The 19,164-nt window shown below is 41.8% G+C and overlaps 2 protein-coding genes across 3 annotated transcripts; both read left to right on the top strand.

The window, feature by feature from the left end:
- Positions 1-215: 215 nt before the first annotated feature.
- TMEM129 (transmembrane protein 129, E3 ubiquitin ligase) lies at positions 216-7,927 on the top strand. Of its 2 annotated transcripts, XM_072335203.1 has the most exons (5): positions 216-484; positions 1,241-1,715; positions 3,953-4,112; positions 5,103-5,362; positions 7,836-7,927. In XM_072335203.1, the coding sequence occupies exons 1-4, from the start codon at positions 280-282 to the stop codon at positions 5,349-5,351; spliced, it is 1,089 nt and encodes a 362-aa protein (XP_072191304.1). In that variant the 5' UTR covers positions 216-279; the 3' UTR covers positions 5,352-5,362; positions 7,836-7,927. The 2 variants fall into 2 exon arrangements, with proteins under 2 accessions (XP_072191304.1, XP_072191303.1); XM_072335202.1 differs by lacking the exon at positions 7,836-7,927 and having other exon boundaries at positions 5,103-7,795.
- LOC140251066 (uncharacterized) lies at positions 6,858-18,679 on the top strand. Its single transcript, XM_072334303.1, has 13 exons — positions 6,858-6,862; positions 7,836-8,093; positions 9,068-9,184; positions 9,535-9,639; positions 10,254-10,385; positions 12,488-12,637; positions 13,189-13,326; positions 13,808-13,924; positions 14,538-14,645; positions 15,030-15,137; positions 15,429-15,536; positions 16,214-16,405; positions 16,858-18,679. Exons 1-11 carry the CDS (start codon positions 6,858-6,860, stop codon positions 15,526-15,528), a joined length of 1,338 nt encoding a protein of 445 aa, XP_072190404.1. The 3' UTR covers positions 15,529-15,536; positions 16,214-16,405; positions 16,858-18,679.
- The last annotated feature ends 485 nt before the right edge of the window (positions 18,680-19,164 follow it).

Below are 19,164 nucleotides of genomic sequence, written 5' to 3'. Positions count from 1 at the left end.
CCTGGAGACAGCCAAGGTTAGGCTGGATGGAGCTCTAAGCTACTTCATTTGCCGCAGCCTTTAAGCATGAAATCACGCGTTTCCGAAGCTCCAGCAGGCAGAGAGCTGCTCAGACCTGCAGATTCTCTCATTCCCATTCAGATTTAAACCCGGCCATAGAGGCGGAGTGAGGGAGGAAGGGGGGGAGGAGAGGGTGGAACTACCGCTCCCAGCGAGCCGCGCGGCGCCGCGCCGGGCCGTGCCCCTGTGGGAGGGTGGGCGGCGGGTCCGCGGAGCAGGATGGAGAGCCCGGCGGTGACCTTCACGTTGGCTTACCTGGTGTTCGCCGTCTGTTTCGTCTTCCCTCCCGATGAGGTTCGCTCGGCTGGGCTGACGGTACAGAGCTTGCTGGCTTCTTGGCTGGGCAGCGAAGACGCGGCCTTCGTGCAGTACCACCTGCGGCGCAGCACCGGCACGCTGCTGGCTCACTCACTGCTGCCCCTCGGTGAGCGGCGGGCCGGGGGGTGGGCTGCCTTCCTGCCAGGGTTCTTTGTGGCCTACACGCTTATCTTTGTGGGCAGCACTTGGAGTTGCGAAGGAATCATGTTTTACTTAACTTGGAAGTTCGAATCAGCTTCCTTTGGCAGTGTATTTCAGGTAGAAATCAGTGACAGGTAAGGATATGAAGTATTGAATGTACTCTTGTCCTGGCTAGGGAAAGGACTGTCCAGATGCACATCAGTGAACACACCGGATGGGTTAACCAGGGGTCTGCATTGATTGGTGTGCTTAAAATTAAAGAAATAGAATATTGCAAGTTGGACTCATAAGGTTTGAATTCCACTTTCGGCTCCACGTGAAACCACTTCAAAATCATAGGATTATTTAGGCTGAAAAGGCCACTAAGTCCCACCATCCACCCAAATCAGAACATATGTGCTGTCCAAACATTCCTTGAGTTCCAGCAGCTTGAGTTCCCACTGCCCTGTGCAGCCCATTCCGTGCCCACCACCCTCTGGTGCAAACCCTTTCCCTGACCCCCAGCTGCCCCTCCCATGGCACAGCTTCATGCTATTCCCTCAGGCCCTGTTGCTGTCACAGAGAGCAGAGCTCAGAGCTGCCCTTATGCTCCCTGTAAAGTGCTGGAGCTGCCATGAGGCCTCCCATCAGCTCCTTTGCTGAGGGACCATGGCTGCTTCTCACACTTCTTGTCCTTTAATGGTTGAAGTCATTGCACTTAATTGTTTCCTTTTCCCTGCAGGTTATTACCTTGGTATGTGCTTCGCTGCACCTGAGAAACACCTTTGTTTTTTCTACCTGGCTTCAAAAGAATGGAAGACTTTCTTTTTCCTTGCCGTTCTCCTTCCAGCAGTCAGCAGCACCCTGGCATATTACTGGTCACGGAAGGGTTGGAATAACCACCCATTGGCCCGGACGCTCGCTGTTTATGCTCTGCCACAGTCAGGTTGGAGGGCAGTGGCTTCTTCCATCAATACAGAGTTTAGGAGAATTGACAAGTTTGCCACCGGAGCCCCAGGAGCGAGAGTGATTGTTACAGACACGTGGGTGATCAAGGTGACCACCTACTGCCTACATGTCGCCCAGCAGCAGGACATTCATTTGACTGTGACAGACTCCAGACAGCACGAACTCACACCAGACTCAAACATGCCCGTGCAGTTCCTCACCATCCGTGTTGCCAGTGTTAATCCCTATGTGAAGGCGTTTGATATCCGGTAAAACAAAATAACACTTTTCAATGATGACATATATGTGATATATGATGGTGTTCGTGAAGTGTTTTGGGGGCAAATCTGAAAGCTCCTTGAGTCTCTCTCTCCCTGCTTGGTGCTCAGAGATGCTGTATGCACAGTTCTACCATGCAGCGCAGTGAAAAAAAGGTTTAGAAAGATTCATGTGCCCACAATAATAAATGCACAGTGGTTAAAAAGAAACAAGAGGGACTGCCCTGTTCCATCCTCTCTTAGGAAAAGGATTGTGCTGGATGCAGAAAGAAGTAACTGGTGAAACTCCAGTGAGAGGTAGATGCTGGAAGAGAGCAATAAGAAGCAATAGAGAATAAGAGAGAATCTTCAAGTCTTCAGTCTCTCAAGTTTTGGTGGTGAACTAATAGTGATATGTCTAAACTTGGCTGTTGTTCACTTGTAGTTTTACCCCTCACTCTGCACAAGGCTTCTGATTTTGTTGTTGCTCCAAAGAATTCATGCTGAGCTACTGCAAGTCAACTGCCCTTAAAGCTAGGAAGTAACCCATTTCTGATTGATGAGTTCTAATAGCAGTAAATCATAGTAAACAGGCTATGAACAATTAGGCCTTGTTTTCCAAGGGCCTCAGCTATTTTTTTAGCAGTCTTCCTATGCAGCTGAAAGAAAGTTCTGCAGAAACCCTCAACGCTGATCAGAACGGTGCTAAAATCTGCTTTGTTCTTGTGTCATGAAAGGGAGTTTGTGCTCCCACAGTTATGTTTGAAAAGGTATTTGAGTGTCTGTTGTTGTAAATGTCAGCAGCCTTTATTTACCAGGTAATGAAAAGCAGGTAGGCTTGTAGCATGAGGAAGGCATAGAGGTGACGTGTCAGAAGTTGGGTGATATGCTCCGACTGCAGGGTTAAGGTAAGCATTACAGGATCCTGAGACTTCTATAGACCTGTGAGAGTACCAGATAAATATTAAACAGCTAATTATCTTCTCTTAGTGATAAGAGAAGAATCATCCCCTCATACTGGGAAAAGCATAAGATCCTCCACAGTCCCAAACCCCCAAATTTTGTGGTTAACCAGAACAGCATCAAGAAGAGTTTTTTAGAAGTTCTTGTAAGAAGATTCATCAAAAGTAGCCAGTATTCTGGAATGCAGTCATACGGCATTTAAAAAAAGTGCCATTGGACAAAATTCACTTTTTAAGAATGTAGGACCATTGTGTATTTCCAGAATCAGAAATAGGGATGTTTCTGAAAGAAAAATGCTTCTGTGTAGGCAGAACATGGAGCAATGTAGCACATTTCCCTCTGTGCTCAGTGAGGGTTCTTTATCTGGGTACAAAGGTCTGTGTTAGTTTTGCAGTCAGCAAACTCTGTTTCAGCAGATAAAACAGTGGAGACCACCAGGAATTAAAGATGAGCGCTTCATTGTGCTGTGCTGCAGGCACTGAGCTGGGGCAGAAAGACCGAGGTATTTTAGGGCAGTGTTCCCAGGGCTTCTCTATAAAAGCTGCTTAATGAGTGGGCACACAAAGCTGGGGAGTTCAGTGCTGTATTTTGAAGGGTAACAACAGTAGTGCGTCATCTGTACAAGGTCTTGTGCCATGTGAGGTCTATGGGACTCAGGGAGACTTCCTTTACTAGAAGCAAGCTAGTGTGAAGCACAGCCTTATCAGAGCATAAGTCACATTCAGCAGCCACTTGCAGCCTGTGTGAAGTTTCAGTTTTAATCTATAAATGTATCAGAGGATCAGAAATTAGTATCATCTTTCTTCTGATACATACATGTGCTGCATCAATACATGATACGTGCCTCATGGTACAATAACTAATTTCTGTCCTCAGGGGTTAATATACTATGGTTAACTACATATATGTTACTATATATACCTTATAATTAACTTAGGGTATAAGGAAACAGACATTGGTGGACAAAAACTGTGCATGCAGTATTTTATAAATAATTCACTATATATATACTTTTGCTCATGCTATTGAATTGACCGATTGGACATGAAGCCTGAATATGTTTATATATACTGGTTGGGATCCAGGCAGGAGGACTGCATGTTCTAAGAGATACGAGGGAAAAAATACAAACAACAACCAAAAAAACACCCTAGATAAAACAAACCCAGCACAACAGTTGGGTTTTCTGTGTACTCGCTTTTCTGATGTTAACCTCTGCAAGGTACTGTCAAGGTTTTTGAATGGATAATTGAGGTAACATTTTATTCCATCTTTTCTTTTTCAAGGCTGAACTCCACAGAGTATGGGGAGCTCCGAGAGAAGCTTCGTGCTCCCATCAGCAATGCAGCTAATGTTGTGATCCATCAAAGCCTTAGTGATTTATTTCTAGAAACCTTTACATCTCTGGTGGAAATGAACCAGACATATTCTGTTCCAAGCACTCAGGTGAGACTTTCTATCCATGTGAGACTGTAATCATTTATTTCACAATATAGCTGAGCCTATGATTATTGTAATTGGTAACTTTGTTTACTTTGAGTTCACCTTCTAGTCCAGTGAATGTGTAATGAATGTAGATCGAGCTGCTGCTTCTGTTTCTTCTCTAGAAAGTGAACTGTATTGTGAATATCGTACTTTTGAGACATGAGAAATAGCACAGCAGAAGTTGTTTCTGTAATACTGTAAAACATTTGGACGTGGTGAGGTTGCATTTCCAGAGGGTTTATGGAGCACTGGAGTAACTGGGCTTTAAACAGCTTGATTTTCTAGACAGCCCAGTTTTGCTGGATCTTCTGTAATATATTAATAATTCTTAATTGGGACTTGCTTTAATTGTAAATAAGGACATGGAGTCCTTCCTTCAGTAATATTTCTGGGGATCTGATTAGTATTGCAGTTCTTACAAGGAACAGATGAGGGAACTGGGATTTTTTCCTTCTGGAGAAGAGGAGGCTCAGGGGAGACCTTGTTGTTCACTGTAACTCCGTGAAAGGAGGTTGTAATGAGATGGGGGTCAGCCTCTTCTTCCAGGTGACAGCAATAGGATGAGAGGTAATGGGTTCACATTGCTCCAGAGGAGGTTCAGGTTGGATATGAGGAACGGATTTCCCAGGGAGGTGCTGGAGTACCATCCCTGGAGATGTTTAAGAAACATTTATATGTGGCACTGAGGACATGGTAGGGGGTGTGGGAGGGATGGACTGATAGCTGGACTAGATTATCTTAGAGGTCTTTTCCAATCTTAATGGTTCTATGATTCTAAGCCTTTTGTCTTTGGTGAACCCAATTGGAGGAAATGTGGCAGTTCTGCCTTGAGGTTTTATCCAGCTCGGATTCCTGTTAAGCTCCTGTGCAGATCTTTTTACAAAAGCCTTTTAGAGAGCAAGAAAGAAGCCATTCTTTGCAGTTCATAGTTGTGACATTTTTCTCTTTTAGGAGCTGGATCCATGCATTGGATGCATGCAGACTATCGCAAACATCAAGCTCATCAAGAACTGCCAAGAGCCAAATGAAGGAGAATGCCAGCAATGCTACTGTCGTCCAATGTGGTGCCTCACCTGCATGGGCAAATGGTTTGCCAGCCGACAGGACCAACAGCACCCAGAGACCTGGCTGTCAAGCCACGTGCCTTGTCCAACTTGCAGAGCCAAATTTTGCATTTTAGATGTTTGCATAATACGATGAATAACACTTGGGTATGTTGTAACTTTTTACATTTGGATGTAGTTCATAGTGGTTTGGGTCAAAAGGCCCATTTTCATTGTTTCTTAGACTTTGCATTACGTGGGAGTGCAAGCTACAGAGCTTTATTTTACAACATTGAAAACAGATGTACATCTCAGTTCTTCTCAATTTTTACCTTTTGTCTTTGATTTTTACTCATCAGATGTCAGATTCTGAAAAAATGTTGCTTGAAACATTTACTAAAACTTTGCTTTCTACATCTTGGATGGTATAAAATCATCCCTTCCATGTTTGCAGTACTGTTCTCTTTTTAACGTAGGTATTTCTGACTCTTTCATAAAGGGCTAACTGAGAAAATTACTTCCGTTAGACTTCACTGATACTTTTGTTTGTTCTTTAATCCATCTGCAAAGTTCTTATTCATCTTTGCAAGTGTTCACCAAACAAGAATACCAGTTGTTCTCCTTCTGCTGGTTCCCTCCATTATAAAGGGGATTGGTTTCTCTAGACAAAGGAGTTGAATTCCTGAATATGAATAATTTCCACAAGGACCTTTTATTCCATTAGTCTGCCGACAGTTTAGTTTCTGACGGACATATCTATTTCAAACAGAAGGATTTAGAACTGTGCCCTGCTTACTTGCTCTGCTATTGCTGTGCGGTATCACATCTACATTGTAGTATTGCATACTACATTGCTTAGGGTTTTAGTGTTTTCTAGGTGATGGATTTTTTCCTACATTTCAAATATCTGAATTATCTAAATTACCTGAAAGAATGCTCGACTACTTCGAAGCTTTTACTTTCTATTTGTTTGTTTTTTCTCCTGAAGGACTGCCTTTTCCTTGAAATAGATGTCAGGATCACAGAGATAGAAGTTGCTGTGCTAGGCACCCCGAGAATGGCCAACATTGTTTCCTTAGTGAAAATTTTCAGGCTTGCACTTCAAAGCCTGATCATAAGCAATAGACATCGAGGAGCCATTCTCCTGGACCTCAGTGCAATGCTTACCATTTCATCTATCCATCAGACACTTCAATGAACAGTTACTTGGCACACTTCTCGGTGAAGAGCTTCAAGCTTCTGGAGAATGTGTGGGTTTTTATGTTGCTCTGTGCACTGCAGTGGCTGAGATACAAATGTTTGTTTGCCCAGGTTGTTTTCCTTACGGGGCAGTAACTTATAGAAACAAGTGGGCCGGATGATGAGAAGGGTGTATTTTAATGCTTTGGCCTAGGAGAATGAAAGCCCTGATACTTCCCATGATCAGAAGGATCTTTATTGTAAATCAAAAGCACAAGTGACATGGCAGTGCTTAACTGGCACAACTTGCCTTGAGAAGAAAGATTGCTTTGAGCAGGAATTGCTGGCAGCACGTTATTTAACCTTTAGAAGAGTCTTACAGGGCCAGATGGTGTTGTCTGCTATGCACCTTCTCACTATATACAGTAGACTTAACAAAAAAAATGTTTACTTAAGTTTGCATAATATGGCACAGATATAAAGGATGCGGTAATTGAAAGAGTTATAAAAGGAAATGCATAATTTTGGACTTTGTCACTGACAGTCATACGTCTCTTTTTCTGTCTGGAATAAAAATGTTTATTTTAAGGATCTATGAAGATCATAAAGACTAGATTATAACACATGTAATTGCAAATATTCTTATTAAAGAGCCAATTGCCTGTGATTCCACACAGAGCAAAAGCTTTAGGATCCCAATTGCTTGCGCAGTACAGTTTTTCCTTAGAGAAATCTATCATCTTCGAATTGAAGTTTTTATTCCAGTGGAACTTTGCTTTTACTCAACTTATTTCTTTTGCCAACATGGCAGTAAAACAAAGTAACAGTCATAAATACTCCTGAATCTTTTGATGGTTGTGCTCTTTCCACAGAAGTGCCTCAACTTAGTAATAATTACCAAAATAAAACGATGAATGATGTTAATAACAGTGCCTGGCTTATATTCCTTAAGCATGTTTTCTAAGTTGAAGTTCTCACAGTACTCTGGCCCGCATCCGAAGTTTAGAAGCTTTTAAAAGGCCGCGTTTCAGAATGAACTTGTTCAAAAGCTCCACCACGTCTCCTTAGTAGAGATGGTAGAAGGCAAAACCACGACAGGTTTGTGAGCACAGGTCATCTGATATCCTATAATGCACCAGAAGTGAAAGGTATTCCTTCTATAAGCTTTCCTGCTATAACCTGAATAGGACTATACCCTGGGTTATACCCAAGGGTTACCTGCAGATGCTGTGGGTCACTTTTACCCTTCCCATACTACACACCTGCATTTCACTGGTTATTAGTAGATGATACTCTGCTAATCTGCATTCAGAAGGCTTATATGAGCTGAGATGGCTTAGATGAGGATGCTTTAAAGTATTTCCTAGTTGTGAAATATATACCATTCCTAATTTTATGGATTTTATTAAATATATGATTTTGAAGCGCGTGTAGTTTTATTCTTGTATGTTATGTGTTTTAGGTTCTATCATCAAACATTTAAACGTCTTTCCGCACTCAAACAAGCACCCACTAAGGGCTCTCACTTCCCAAGCCGGAAGGAGAGGCTACAACGCAGTGCGCTCCGCGCATGCGCGCTTCTTCAGAGGGCGGAGCCGCGCTTGCGCAGTGCGCCGGGCCTGCAGCCATGTTCGGTGGCGGAGGCGGCGGCGCTCGGCCCAGCCATGTTCGGAGCGCAGCAGGGCCGTGTCGGCAGCGGGGAGCCGGGAGGGCTGCGCGGGTGAGTGCTGCCGTGGAGAGCCGGGTGTGCTGGGGTACGGGTTTTGCTGTGGTCTTACGGTGCGTGGGTCTTACGTCCGGTCCGTAGGGCTTCGTCCGCTGCGTCCTTTTGCCTGGATCTGTGGTTAGGAGTAAGTTGTGTGGTGTGAGGACGGAGCAGCAAACTGCCAGAGTGAGACAGTAAAGGAAACGAACCCAGAGTGCTAATCCAGGATTAAATAGGAAAATCCTTTCCTCCTCTCGCTTGTTGGCTTCAGGAAGTGCGGAGATCCGGCAGCGCTTGCCGTGCACAGAGCGGTGTGGTAATGAGTGCGTTTTCTGCTTTGGAAGGAACCTGTAAGATCCATCGAGTGCAGCTCCTCATAACCACCATCAAAATCTGAACCCCACGTCTTGAGAGCAATGTCCGAATGATCCTTGAGCTCTGTCAGCTTGGGGCTGAGCCCCTGCCCTGGGGAGCCTGTTCTATGTCCCTTGATATCCAACCAAGTCTTCTGAACTGGGGAACTGACAGCACAGGCTCCCATTTCAGGCTCACTTACCGTTGCAGTGCTTGCTCTGTGAGCCAGGTCTGGTGTCATTAGGTGCTGAGAAGCTGCTGTACATAGCAAACAACCTTCTAAGACAACAGAGCTGCCAGAACTGTGTAGGAAGGCAAGGAGAACTCAGCAAACTTAATCCTTAAGCAATCCTTGGCTGTCCTTTCAGTGTATCTCAGGTGCCACGTGCTCTCTCCACTGCTTACCTGTGAGGGTTCCATGTAGTGCCTGATGAATTTCTAATGTCAGAGTGTTTTTCTGTAAGCGTTTGACCTACTTCACCTTAAATATGCCATTTCCTGTGCCAAAACTGACAGTTCTATAGGTTTGCCTCTTCCAAGAGTTTAGTGATGTACTATATTTATATGTGGGTTTGGAAGCCAGCATTGAATGACTCCTTATGACGTGAGTCCTGATGAAAATGCTTGTTTTCCAGTTCTGTGCAGCATCCACAGTGTTGGCAGCAAGAGCAGAAATACAGAAGCTGGAATGATTCAGGTTCTTTGGCATTCGGCAGATATCAATATGGCCATTTAAACCACTGGCTGGAGAGGTAAGGAATACATGGGAGGTCTGTTTAAATCATGTAGTGCCATTTATTGTCTTCTTTGATGGAGCTGCAGTACAAGGAAGTATTTGCAGTGGCTAAGCTGGTACAGGTAAGAGACTGTCAAGTCTGTGCTCTGATGTAAAGTTCATCTTGTGACTGTTTCCTTATCCCACAAAGTAAAGTGAATTATCGCTTCAGAAGGTGACTTAAGCTAAAATGATTTGTTTGAATTTGAACTGAAACGAGGTAGAAGTTCTCTCAGGGAGTTACAGTTGTGAAAGCTGTGTTTGTCCTCTGCTGAAGTTTATGAAGTTCTGAGCAACAAAAGCTCATGAAAATTTCTTATTTTCCAGCTCTATAACACCAGGAGATTCTAGGCCTCTTTCTAGTTGCCCCAACTGGGAAGGTGGAATTGAAGAAGGGAAAGCAATGAGGACATCTACTAAAAAAATGACTAAGTAGGTATTGAATAATTAATTAAATTACTGTTTTGTGGTCTTCGACTACTTCAAATACATTAATGAAGATCTGAAATGCAACCAGGCTGTCAAAACTGAGGAAACCTAGAGGAAAGAAAAGCAATGAGAAGTTTCATCTACAAAGCTTTTTATGTGATGATTTCTAACTCTTTTTAGTTTTAAATTGCATATTCATTGCAGCTTTCCATAACACAAAATAGTGAAAGGAAAAAGAACCTTCTAGGCTTAGAAAGAGAAACAGCCATGAAATCATTCAAGCCTTTATGTTATCTATTTTTATGGAGTAGCAGTTTTCTACAGGTGTGTGCAAATAATCATGTGCTGCTTTATTTCCCTGTTGTGGCACTATCTGTAAACTTCTTATAATAAGGCAGCTCAGGCTTATGTTTACTTGTTACAAATCTGAACGACTGCATAAACTTAGAAACCTCATTGGTTCTAATGGTTGGTTTGGTCAGCACAACTTCCAGCTCTGTGAACTGTTGAAGTAAACATTACTTCTACTGTTTGAGTACCTGCGGTTATGTTTTTATATGACTTGATGTAAAGCTATTAAGGTGCTTTTCAGCTTTGTTCTAACTTTTGTTTTTAAGCTGTGTTTCAAATGATTCTGCTGCCCCATCTGAAAGGGAAACAGATGAAGTGGTTCTGAGGAGAAGACAGAAACAGATCAATTTTGGAAAGAACACACTTGCTTATGACAGATACATTAAAGAAGTTCCTAAGTAAGTTGCACTGTGTTTCACGTTTCCAGATAAACTTGCTTTTCCTTGATGTATCTGCAGGCTGACACACAGCTTTAGTTTGTCTTCCTAAAAAAGAAGCTGGACTTTTTTTTGCATAGGAGTTACTTAGTTAAGGAAATTTTATAGTTAAATGCTGCATTTGTGTATTGCTGTTCCTACAGTAGCAAACATGCTTTGAATTTGGTATGAATCTGTTTCCTTTGACCTTTCTGATGACTGCTGCTAGACCAATACACAGTTAACTCATTACAAGAAAAGGTGCTTCAGCGAGGAATGAATTAAGCCTTGCGTTTAAATATTGGTAACCACTTTTCAGTGATAAGTCAGTAACTAACTGAAATGAGAATTTGAACTTCATGCTTTCAGTCATTCTTGCTCAGGAGTTAAAAGTCTGTGAATTTAAGAACTTAAATGAAGACTTAGCAGTCAGCCCCCTCTGCTTACTGCAGACCTGTTAGAACTCAGGAGCTGTTCAGTAGTAACACATGAACATGCCTCTATGTTTGTTGTTTTGGAGATTGTTTAGAGGTGTTGTTTTTACTTTTTGTAATGACTTGCTACTTAAAGTTGCCCAACTTTCTGTGGGTTCTGCTTCTAAAATTCTGTTGTGAGTATTGCCAAGCAATGCAGGGAGCTCTGTAAGCTTCCTCTTGACCAAAAAGCTGAAAGATAAAACTAGAAGACTGTAATGCTATAGTGGGATGGAATGTACCACAATAGCAGGGTGGGAAAGGCTTTGGCTACAGCAAAAGACAATGTGCCAAAATGCAGCAGCATACACAGAAATGAAGGAGAAGAGCTAGTGACCTTCAGAAGGCCTCTCATAGGCAGGGATCTCTGGTGAGAGATGCTCTTATCTCCGCTGTCAACCCTTAATGAGGTCTGGGGAGGGGTGGATCCTAGCTCCATCCCTTCTGGTCACTCAGGTACATTGCAATACGTCTGAGCTCCCCTGGGTTGGCCTTGACTTCCCACCAGGTGCTCAGGTGCTTGATTCAAGCTGTGACTTAGCATTTCATCTGCAGTGAGTAAAAATCCACAGCAGGTATTGTAAATTATCACAGATATTTCACAGTACCACGGTCATATCTTCCATGAAGTTAAATTATAGGTGGAGAATAGAAAAGGTGAGAACATCCAGGAAAATAAATGTGGATACACTATTTAGAGAAAATAAATCTGCATGGCATTTAAAAGAGTAGTTAATAATACTATTCCATTATAGCAGGGGCCTGTTTATCTTGCAGAATGATAACAAAACTGATATGGCTAATTCTATCAGTCTGTGAAGCTGTTATGAGAAACCACTTACAGTGCTTTGTTTGATTTAAAGCATGATTGTAATATGTTCACTCTCCCTCTTCTCCCCCCCCAAAGCATAAAGACAACTCCAATATGGTGGGACTAGAAAAGGTATTATTTTGTGCTGGAGGTACTTGGGGATTGACCCCTGCCAGCAGCCCAGTACTCATACAACTCAGTGGGATGGAGAGTGGGTTGAGAATAGTGAAATTTAATAGGTAAAGGGAGCAGGGAAGGTGGTGGGTGCAAAGGCAGTCATTTATTGCCTCTCTCAAGCAGGCTGATACCATGCCATGCGCTGAGCAGTGCTTGCTTTGTAAGATGCCTCCCCTTCTTACACTGTCACATTTATTTATTTCTTAATAGCTAAGCATCATGTTATGTAATATGGAATTCTGCTTTTTTCATCCCAGCTTCTTGCCTGCCTTCAACTTAATGGCTGCAGGAAGGAGCTCAGCAAAGTGAGGTTAGATCAGAAAGCCTTGAAGCAACCTTCAACAGCAGTCGAAATATTAGTGTCTTACTAGCACTGTTTAAGCATAAATCCAAAACACTGTGCTTTGACATCCTTGCTAGACTGGATGACCATCCAGTCTGAAACTGTACCGTATCTTTTGTCTGTTGTAAACAGTGCTTTAGAGTGTGCCTGTTTCAATTTAGGTGTAAACAATAAGAAAGCAATTTATTAAATTACTGATGCTTGCTTTATATGATGGGCAGGATTTTTTTGAAGGGCAAAAGTCATGTCTTGAAATCTCAATGTTACTGTGTATTTACAGGAATCAAAGAATACCAGGAGTTCATCCTAGAACACCAAACAAGTTTAAGAAATACAGCCGTAGATCCTGGGACCAGCAAATCAGGCTGTGGAAGATAGCACTGCATGCATGGGATCCTCCTACTGAGGAAACCTGGGATATGCAGCCAGTGTATGTATTGGTGAATCAATCAGCACGCCTCTTATGGCACAGAACTGTTAGGGCAATACTAACTTGGAGCGAAGAGGGCAGGGGGTAAAAAAAGAATGTCAGGCTCAGAAATAGGAGGAATCACTTAAAAACCTTTTTTCCACTTTGAATTCTATTAACCTTCAAGATGGTATTTTATTTAGTCTGAATTTAGTTCCAGTAAGGCACCTGGAAGAAGCTCAGTCTGTCTGCAGTAATACACTGTCTCCCCTTGCATGTTTTAGGCTTCTCATACTTATGAATTTCTGTAACAAAGCTGGCTTCACTCACACCACCTGAAAGCTTTGGACTAGTAAATAGGGAACAGATAATATACTTCTGTTAGCACTGTAACTGCAGTATAGTTTTTAGCTATGCTGTGTTTGAACTGCAGTGAAAGCTGCAGGTATTTGCACCATTTGAATGTTATTTGAGGTTAACTATTAACCAGCGCAGCTTAACTGTTTTCTTTTTAGAGTATTAAGCTACTTGAGCAGTAATTGAAATCCAGGTGTTTTTTTGTGTGTTTCTAGGAGTACAGAACCCTCAGGCAGTACCCAAGAGTGGTTCTATAAAGATCATGATGATTCTGGCTCCACTCTGTTGGATGAGAAGCAGTACAGAATTAAGTGTGAAGATCGGTGCTGCCAGACAGACTATACGTCAGAGAGGTATGAGCTGTAACTTCTGTCATTAACTCACTGCAATGACTGAATACACACTGCTGCTGTCAGGTTGTATTCTTTGTTTTTTGTAGAAGTCTGATGAGGGGAACAGTTAATGCTGAGTAGCGTTTACATTGTAGAATGAAGTCCGTCTCTATTACAGGCAACTGAATGCAGGAAAAATTAACACCATTACAGGATTTCATAGTTAATAGCAAAAGAAAGCAGTGTCCTTTATTATTAATTGTTTATTAACAGTATTGTGCAGGGAGAGTAAAAGGAAAGCACCTTATGCACTCACTTGCCTACTCTGAGATACTTTGCAGGTTATACGTGCTGAAAATAGTTCTGCTTCCAAGCTTAGTGAAGTTCCTCGTGTGGTTGTGACTCAGATCTGTTTTCAAAATGCAGTGGAATGGTTGCCAAATTTCATTTGAATGCAGATGAAGGACACTTTGTGTGTAAAATCTACATCTTATTTTTGTAGTCCCTGTTCTCCTGATTCTTCACCAGTATGGAAACGCAGAAAACGAAACAGTCCTGACTCCTCTGTGGTTTCAAAGGGCAAAAGCCATTGTGTGCATATGTACTGCGCACTGGGAAGGTATGAAGCGATTCTGCATGTGGTATAAAGCGATGCTGTAATTCATATTACAAACTGACTCTGGGAGTATAACTGCAATTTCTCTCCACTAGTAGCTTTAATTTTCTTTAAAAATGTATATGATTTAATAAGGATAGGAAGTCATGCCGGAATAAATAAGCTGTGTAATTGCATGTGTTACTGCAAAGCTGACAAAGCTTCATTGTCAGAGGATACAACATTGGCTACTTGGGGGCAAATTAGAGAGTCATAGAATGGCTTGTATCGGAAGAGACCTGAAGGGTCATCAAGTTCCAGGGCTGCTGGCTGCTTGATCAAGTGGTGGATCAGATCACCAGATCAGATCTTCTCCAAGCTAAACAATCCCAGTTCCCTCAACCTTTCCTCACAGGAGAGGTGCTCCAGCCCTCTGAAAGTAAAGCAGACAAAGATAAGTCACAACCACAAGTAAAGTGAAACGATTTAACTTCTGGGGAGATTATAGAATCTTTTCATTAGCCCCAGTAAAAATATGAATACAGGTGTTTTTTCTTTACTTAGCTCCCTTCTGAAGAATTAAGAGAAACTATGAGATACGGCTCCATGGTTTCCAACCTTTTCATTTTCTTTCTAGTCTTACAGAATCGGGACATCAGGAAGCCTTTACAAAGTGTTCAGATTGGGAAAAATTTGGTGAAAATGATGAAGTAATGAAAGTACAGCACAACATAGGAATAAGAAGGTAAATACCATAACGGTGATCTCTGTTAATTGCTTCTGCACTGACGTTGTCCTTATTTCGTTTAATCTTGTTTTCCCTTCACAGTTTAATACTGTTTTGTTTGTGTTCTTTGCAGCATGTAGTATGTTTAGTTATTTTTGTTCATAGAATTTAGCTGGCTTTTCCCAGTGTGATTCTCCATCTGCTGCTTCCACCATGAAGCTGCAAAATGCTAAGCCCCTTTACCCTGCTGTCTTATGGAAAACAATGGCATTTAGCAGAATTGGGCCCTGTGGTTGTTACTTGTTTCTCACTTGCTATGGCCAGGAGCTGAAAACTCTCTCTTCAGAAGCAAAGCTGTTTCGCAGCTGACAGTTACAATGACAGTTACTTCTCTTTATGCAGTGACCCCATTCCCACCAGTTGTTCTTCAGGGTGGAACAATCAGAACAAGGCCAGCATCTTTCTGCCTGATAGCAAAACTTGCAGAGACTCAGACTGCCAGCTGGAGAGGTATAAAACACAGCCTGTCAATCAGGCTTTTCCACATGTTAAATTAGAACCATGTCTGTGTTATTGCCATATTCCAAATCAAACTTCTATAGTAATGGATTTTTTTATTGTCATTCTTAGGGAAGTCTCAGGTGTGTAGTAAAAATCTATCCTTAAAGTTCTCTAGTTATAGTTTATTACAGTAAAACACACGCTGTATTTGATATTAAAAGATTATTGTAGTTAAGCTACTTAGTCATTTTGAACTGAAATAGAGATACAGAAGGAAAACGTATGGATTTTTATTTATAGGCTTAAGCTTTGTAGCAGTTTATTCAAAGGACATCAGTCAGAGTACCCTGAAAGGGGATGGGGAAGTACCGAAGACAGAATATTGAGGAAAAAACTTTAAATACCACGGTGAGTTGATGGTGACAACCAACTTTTACCCATTCAGTAGCCCATACTGTTCAACAGAATCCAGTGCTTCCATTCAAGTAGATCAGTTTGTTTTTTCTATTCAGTTACTATGCTTAGCATTCTATCCTATCCTCTTATATTTAATTCAGTGCCTTAAAAGATCTGGCACACTGGGCTTGGTGAGCTTAAATATCAATCCATTCAGCCAGAAAACCTATAATGCATTTTATCCTCCACCTGCCTCTTAATGTTCTGTGATGCAGTCACAGCTGTGTTTGCAGCAGCAGATTTCACTGGAAGTTTTCTTTTGAACTATAGATTTGTAATGCATTAATGGGTTAGATTCTATTTTGAATCTTTTATGAACATTGTATTTTATCTAATTTGATTGTTGTTGATCTACATGACGCATGGAATAGGATATAAATGTCTTCAATGTTGTCTGGAATATTCTGCATGATAAAACTACCTGGAATGTGGCACCCAACTGGTTTTACACGACTTAGATTTTGTATTCCTTTATTAGTATGAGGAAAGGGCAGGTGGAACTCTAACAAACAAGATGTCTCTAATAGCATTTATTCTATTGGCTCAAACGATTGTAAGTTCTTTAAGTATAACTGAGTCTTAACGTGGTATTTTTCTAAAGTGCTAATTTAATATTTGTAAATATTCAGTCTGTCTTTTGTATATAGAAATATCAAAGGAGGACTTTCTCCTGCGACAGAAAATGATTTGAAGAGTAGGATATAGTCTGAAATCAGCAGATCAAACCTTGGACGACTGGTGCAGTCTCCTGAGTTCTGCACTGAACGAGGAAGAGATTTACAGTCAGCATTTATGCAATCAACACAAGGTGAAAAACACAGGTGAAAAAAACCAAAAAGCATGTGTCTGTAATGGAATCTGAGAGCCTTTAGTCAGTTGATACTTCTCAGCTTTGCGGTTACACGTCTGTCCTGTTGAAAGTATGCTTGGTTTTCAAAGGAAAAAGAAAGTAGAACACATATCAGGATTTTGATAATCAGAATTAAAAGAAACGTGTTCTGTGAATTAATAAGTGTTTATGTGAAGATGATATAAGGGGTTGGAAAAGAGATCATTTATATGTGTGATACTCTGTTTTTACTGTAAGTTACATTCTCAAAGTGTTAACGCTTTCTTTACTGTGGACTTATGACTTGGTCTTTTACACTGTGCTTTAAGTTCAGGTCTGTTCCATTTGTTACTTCTGTAACATCACAGCTTAAGAGAGTAAATATTTTGTCATTAATGACTAGATACGTTGTATTTAGAAAACACTGTTTGTCTCTTTGTTTAGGCTTCTCCAGATCTTTAAGGATAAACCGTCTTCTCCAAGCTCTGCCTCAAGTATAAAACCTCCGATTTTATTCAGATTTTGCTAAGATGATGATGGATGTTCCTTAAAGCTTTTGTGAGGACGTTTCTACTTGACCTGTGTTGACAGATGACGTGCATCATGTTCTCAAGGCTCCTTTCATTGATGGGTCTTGCTGTTGCCATTTGGAGATGATGCTGCTTAAAGCAAACTAACATTTTGCTGGTGAATTGGTGCGATATTGAGTCAGAGTGAAGAATGCTGCCTGCTGAATCAAGGAGTTAAACTTTGTTTTCTCTACTGGACCAGAATCATGTATCCAGCCTGGAGAACTGCTCCAAAAGAATGTAGATAATTCCAGTTTCCAGTTGCTAAAAGCAAATTGCTTTTAGCTTTTCCTGATCATCTTTTTGGCTTATTTTCCATTCTCTGAGGTAATACATATTAAGCTAGCATCTGCCTACATGAGAAGGGAGAAAGGGAGATGATCAGAATCAGCACTTTCTCTTTGAGGGGATGAGACTGTATAAACAGCCATGCAATCTGAATACCTGGATTTCACTTTGATTTATGTTGCATTGTGACCAATATTGCTAAAGGGGATAAGATGATGAGGTCAGTGGCTACTCTTGTTACAGTAAATAAATGAGAAGCAGCAGTATTTGCAGGTTTGAAGCTGCTTGGCCTTGGGGTGTCCTGGCTAAACTGACTCTCCCTTGTTTCACTTTTCTAGTGCTGTGCTCCAAACATTAAAGTGAGGTCTGTGACTCCAATGGAGTTTAGATGAGAAGTATATGTCAGGTACAATACATTTTTCTTTACAGACTTTGTGACTTAAGTGGTGGGATACATACATTTGTTAGAGCGGTTAATTGTCTTTCTGCAGTGGTTCAGCTCTGCCACTGTTAGTTGGCACTTCATAACGCCACTGCAGGAACTGTGGCCTTGTTGAGATAATGCACAGTGACCTTGTGGGGCTGGCAGTGTACTCCCAAGGCCAGACACCCATTGTTCTGCTGAAGCAGTAAGCTGCTAGCTTGGAAACTACTTCCAGTCCCTTCCAAAGCATTACTTCAAGTTGTTGCTTAGATTGTTTTTTTTCAAGTGAGTTTTGTAGAACTTCTGTGCTACTTTGAGGTTTTCAGATACACTTCTCATTTCTCCAAGACTCATCAAGAAAACTTGACTGTATGACAAAAAACTTGACACTGGAGCATTAGCTTGACTTCACCAAAGCCTGTCAAGTGTATAGAAGTTTACTACGTTGGTTATGTATAGCAAGTTTTCTAGTTCCCAATGAAGAAAAGACTCAATATGTAGGGGAATGTGTGCTGCTGCTTTAATAGGAGTGTATTAGGATTGGTGGCAGCTGCTGCTCAGTAGTAAGAATGTCCTCCTGGCTGTGTGCTTGCCCAGACATAGGAAGAGGGTGAGGCCTCTGGTACTTACAAGTCAAATTGGTCAAGCTCCCACCATTGTGGGGTGAAAGGAGGCTGCCTGCAGGTTGGTGAGGCTTGTGCTCTATATTTCCTGCAGCATCTGGGACTCATCTATCTGTGCTTATTGCATAAGGTTCAGTGGAATCCCAGTGCGAAGTAGCTCAGTCACATACCACAGTGTGTGTATACAGGGAACAAATCTGTCCAGCACCTTCTGAAGTACTATTGAAGAGTGATGGTGTTCCAGCATGCATGCTTCCATGTGTTTTATGATGATTGTAAATATGAGAGTGGTTTTTGGTTTTGGTATATTGTCTTTGTGCAGAGGAATTAAAGTCTTTAACCTTTAAAAATGCTTCTTAGTCTACTTTAAGTGTTGTCATTAGTGCTTCATTATAAAAGAAATATGTGGGTTTGGTTGTCTTTCTATTTGTTTCAGCTATCGCTGGGCAGCTTGGATGAGTTCAGATGAACATGTTATTAACTCAGAGCAAGTCTAGGGAATATGGCTTTGATTTCCGTGTGTTTTGAACTTCAAGCATGTCCTTCATCCAGGAGTACAGTGCTGTTATCTATAGCAGTGTGTGGGAGAGTGGTAGCATAGCAGAAACATTCCAATGCAAGCGCAGCTATTTCTTACACGCACTGCACAGGAGATCCAGTAATGCTCAAGGTGAGGCAAAGGAATTTCCAGGACAGTACAACTGAAGTGATCTGCTTTCAGCTCTTAGTGTTCCGCTGAGCACAAAGCCGGCCTGTTAGCGCACACAGGGAGGCAGCTTGGAGCCTATTCTACAACAGACTCTGGTGCTGCCATTGGTGGCTGCGGGAACAGGGAGCGCGCCAAAAC

Source organism: Excalfactoria chinensis, chromosome 4 (genome assembly GCF_039878825.1).
Source record: "Excalfactoria chinensis isolate bCotChi1 chromosome 4, bCotChi1.hap2, whole genome shotgun sequence".
Taxonomy (NCBI): Eukaryota; Metazoa; Chordata; class Aves; order Galliformes; family Phasianidae; genus Excalfactoria; species Excalfactoria chinensis.
This window is presented reverse-complemented; position numbering and strand designations above follow the sequence as displayed.

What these genes read in the sequence shown, in the direction of transcription:
- TMEM129 (XM_072335203.1), top strand. Translation starts at nt 280, where the DNA reads ATGGAGAGCCCGGCGGTGACCTTCACGTTGGCTTACCTGGTGTTCGCC. An exon ending in TCACTCACTGCTGCCCCTCG is followed by an intron (nt 485 to 1,240) that starts GTGAGCGGCGGG and finishes TTTTCCCTGCAG; the next exon opens with GTTATTACCTTGGTATGTGC. An exon ending in ATTCTGTTCCAAGCACTCAG is followed by an intron (nt 4,113 to 5,102) that starts GTGAGACTTTCT and finishes TTTCTCTTTTAG; the next exon opens with GAGCTGGATCCATGCATTGG.
- LOC140251066 (XM_072334303.1), top strand. An exon ending in TTAAACCACTGGCTGGAGAG is followed by an intron (nt 9,185 to 9,534) that starts GTAAGGAATACA and finishes CTTATTTTCCAG; the next exon opens with CTCTATAACACCAGGAGATT. An exon ending in TACATTAAAGAAGTTCCTAA is followed by an intron (nt 10,386 to 12,487) that starts GTAAGTTGCACT and finishes GTGTATTTACAG; the next exon opens with GAATCAAAGAATACCAGGAG.